Source organism: Triticum aestivum, chromosome 7A (genome assembly GCF_018294505.1).
Source record: "Triticum aestivum cultivar Chinese Spring chromosome 7A, IWGSC CS RefSeq v2.1, whole genome shotgun sequence".
Taxonomy (NCBI): domain Eukaryota; kingdom Viridiplantae; phylum Streptophyta; class Magnoliopsida; order Poales; family Poaceae; genus Triticum; species Triticum aestivum.
In genome coordinates, this window is record NC_057812.1 from 44,956,304 (window position 1) to 44,960,107 (window position 3,804).

A 3,804-nucleotide genomic window follows, 5' to 3' on the forward strand; every position below is an offset into this window, starting at 1 on the left:
CGAGCACCATGGGTAATTCGTCCAACAAGAAGCTAAAATCTAACCACATTATAATGTAAATACATAATTTCCTATGGATACAAAACAATTCTAATAGAAAATGGACTTAACAAAGGGTTTTTATAACCATACACTATTTGCACATTATTTTGGGAATTTTCTTTTAAATCGAGCCGGGAGATATTGTTGGATTCTCAACACTCCTATCCCCTTCCCACTCCCCCACAGCGACGGCCGACGGCCTCACCACGGCGCAAAATCCCCACCACCGCGAAACCAGCGAGGATGTTCCCGTGCCGGCCGCTGGTGTCCCCGCCGCTGCCGCGGGCCCTCGCCGCCGCGGCGCCCGTCTCCGTGCGGCGGCTGCCGTGGCCGTCGTCGTGGTCGCCGACGTCGCTGCGCGTGGTGCGGTGCATGGCCAAGGAGCGGCGGGTGCGGATGGTGGCGAAGCAGATCCAGCGGGAGCTGGCGGACATGCTGACCCGCGACCCCGTGATGCAGCGCGCCGTCCTCCCCGAGGCCGCCCTCGGCGCCGACCGCTACCTCTCCTCCCTCACCACCATCGCCGACGTAGAGCTCTCCAACGACCTGCAGGTAGACCCCGGCCGCTTGCTCGAAACGATGCGGCTGCGCCGCAATCTGGGACGGTGGGTTGCGGGGGTGATGCTAAGTTCCTTGTCTGTCTGCAGGTGTGTAAGGTGTATGTGTCCGTGTTTGGGGACGAGAGGGGGAAGAAGGTGGCCATGGCCGGGCTCAAGGACAAGACCAAGTACGTCAGGAGCCAGATTGGGAAGCGGATGAAGCTGCGACTCACGCCCGAGATACGGTTCATCGAGGACGAGTCCATGGAGCGCGGAAGCAGGGTATGCTTGATTTTTTTTTTTTGCCAGACATTAGCGTGTCAAGAAATGCAAGTTTGTTCTTCTGTTGCCATAAACATACAGTACTCATCTAGCTGCACCATCACCACGAGCTTTCACCCATTTTTCATTTTTCAGTTTTCACTAGTTCATGGTCAGACCTTATTCAGTATTCACTGCCTGCTAGTATTTGTTACTACTACCATCGTTGCTGCTGCAGAGCAGAGTTTTCGACACCATGTTTCTTTAAACTCGTTTACATGACCATTCGATACTTCCTTCTGCGATCGTTGTAAAACGTAGCGCGAAATACTTATCTTAACTGATCTTTTCTCTTCCCTTGCAATTCACAAGCTGGTACTTGACAGTCGCTTGCTTCTCTGTTTACATTTTGTAGTGTATTTGCAGTTCAGTTTAGGTGAAAACTAGAATCATCATTTGCTTGTTATATGGATAAGAATCAGTGTATATGTTTTGTCGATACCTACATACTGGGCATTTTAATCTGCCGTAGGATCTACTATATTGTTAACACAAAGAATCATTACATGGACCATTTTTCATGTTTTTCTCATATGTACCAGGAAGATCTTTGTCTAACCGACTCACCTCTGCAGATTCTTACTATACTGGACAAACTAAAGGAGGAAAGGGAGCAGAGAGATGGTAATGGTGAAGAAGAGGATGGAGAAGCTTCAGATATGGCAGAAGAAGAAGATGGTGACTGGGAGGGGGATGAGCCAGATGAGGAGGACATAATTTATGTAAAATAGCCCACCCCTTCTCAAATCTCGGTCACCATTCGATCAACTTCAGAGCTCATCAGGTCTGTTTCTTGCCCCGAACAAGCTCTTCAAGTATGGCAGGTTGCGATAGTATTTAGGTTAGTTCATGCAATGCGTATGTACAGCAGGATACACTCCTGTGTGCTAACAAAAGTCATGGATGAGACACTAGGCGGGCAACTAAAAAGAAACTATTTTAACTTAAGCGGTAACTAGTTTTACAGTAAAAGCAATTTAATTACAAAAACTGGATTAGATCAACATGCTCCTAGTGCTATATTAAGCATGCCACTTTCGAAATGTCAACTTGCAGCATGTAATATGTTGTTACCTTGTTACTGCAGTTCAGTAAGTGACAAATGCGATATGTCCTGACGATGAGAACTTACCAAGTTTTTAGAAATATGATGATTGTCATTATCCATCTATGCAGTTCTTGTAGAGTTTAGTTCCACGTTCACCTCGTTGACAAAGCGCTCCATGGTATCTCACTGCTTGAAGAGCTTCGCAGAGACGTCTGCTGCCAATTAGAAGAATCAAGGCAATATCCATTCTTTCAAGACTGACGATATCTAAAGCCAATTTATAGGACGCGCTATCATCATACTATGTTCACCGGATCAGTATCTGACCATCAATAGGAGACAGTTTCCACTGATGTCCATCCTTGTCTGTATGCTAACTGGTCCCTGTTATGTTATGTCCACCTGCTGTGTGTCTGTTCATCTTAATGAACATGGAGCTAGGCAGTTGCCTTTCAGTTTTCAGTTCTCTATTTGGTCTTTTACATGTTTGTTTCAATTGTTTTCTGGTGCAAAGGCCAAAGGCAGATAGGCAATGTTGTCTGGTGGTTCCTTTTTGGTAGTGGTCCTGCAACTGTAAGATGCAAATGCCAAAGGCAGACAGGCAATGTTAAACTACTTTACCTTGAGCACTAGCTGAATTTACAGTAAAACCAATTTCCTTAAAGAAAACCTGGATTGGATCAACAGGTCCTTGGCATATCAAACGTGCCACTTTGGAAATGTCAGCCTGTAGCACATAATATGTTACCTTGTTACAGATGCGACATCTGGTGACGATGTGATGATGACAAGTTATCAAGTGTTAGTGTTATAATTGGTGTTATCTATCTGTGCAGTTCCCCTGGAGTTTTGTTCCGTGTCCACCTCATCGACAAAGCGCTCCATGGTATCTCAACGCTCGAAAGCTGACAATATCTGAAGCGAATTCAGCGGGCATAATATCGGAGTACCATGTTCACCAGATCAGTATCTGACCTGACCCTTAGTAGGAGACAGTTTCGCTGATGTCCATCCCGTTCTGTGTGCTAACCAGTCCCTTTTATGTCCACCTGCTGTGTCTATTCCTGTCGCTGATTGAACATGGAGGCACACGCCTTTCATTTTGTATTTGGTTTGGGAGCTGACTTGTACATCTCCCTTCAAAATGTTTTGTAGCACAAAGGCGGGTAGGTAACATTCACTGTTCATTCCCTTTTGGGTGGCGGTCCTGTCCTGTAAGATTCAGTACAACTTCAAGGTTCCTGTGATAAATTGAAAGGCCAAATTTTCTTCTCTCTTCTTCAAAATGCAGTGCGGGGTCTTAAATTTGGGCGAAAGGGGCAGTAGCTAGCTGCAAATTCAATGGACTCGTTATGATTTGCTGGTTACTCCCTCCGTAAATAAATATAAAAGCGTTTGGAGCTGATTATATGTTGGGCGCTTGAAAAAACTTTTTGTTTTGGTCATTTTGTTCCCGTCCGAAGATGTGCATCCTTTGGCTCAGGTGCCTCAATATATTTTGCTATATTTTTTGCTCGACTTCATCGACGTGCTCTGGTCGGCGCACGGCGGCGATCGGATCATTGTGTTCACGACGAACCACCTCGACAAGCTTGAGGCCGCATTAATCCGGCGTTGGTGGCTGTGCATATGACACCCGCAGACGTCGCGGAGTGCCCGATAGCGTCCAAGTGTGACGAAGATGCTTGCATCAGCCGTCTCATGGACGAGCTGGAGAAGGAGGCCGATGACAACGAGAAGCATGATAAAAGAGGCGAAGGAGCATGCTCCACTGAAAAGGGCGAAGAAAGGATGCTCACTGCAAGATACGCGAGAGAGCGATGCAGTGGGCCGACCCATTATCTAGCATTCGTA

The 3,804-nt window shown here is 46.6% G+C and overlaps 1 protein-coding gene across 2 annotated transcripts; it reads left to right on the top strand.

Annotated features, from left to right (window-relative positions):
- The first annotated feature begins 261 nt into the window (after positions 1-261).
- On the top strand, positions 262-3,222 carry LOC123150610 (probable ribosome-binding factor A, chloroplastic). 2 transcript variants are annotated; one of them, XM_044570452.1, is made up of 4 exons: positions 262-594; positions 690-863; positions 1,478-1,686; positions 2,787-3,222. In XM_044570452.1, the coding sequence occupies exons 1-3, from the start codon at positions 286-288 to the stop codon at positions 1,631-1,633; spliced, it is 639 nt and encodes a 212-aa protein (XP_044426387.1). In that variant the 5' UTR covers positions 262-285; the 3' UTR covers positions 1,634-1,686; positions 2,787-3,222. The 2 variants fall into 2 exon arrangements, with proteins under 2 accessions (XP_044426387.1, XP_044426386.1); XM_044570451.1 differs by lacking the exon at positions 2,787-3,222 and adding an exon at positions 2,079-2,412.
- The last annotated feature ends 582 nt before the right edge of the window (positions 3,223-3,804 follow it).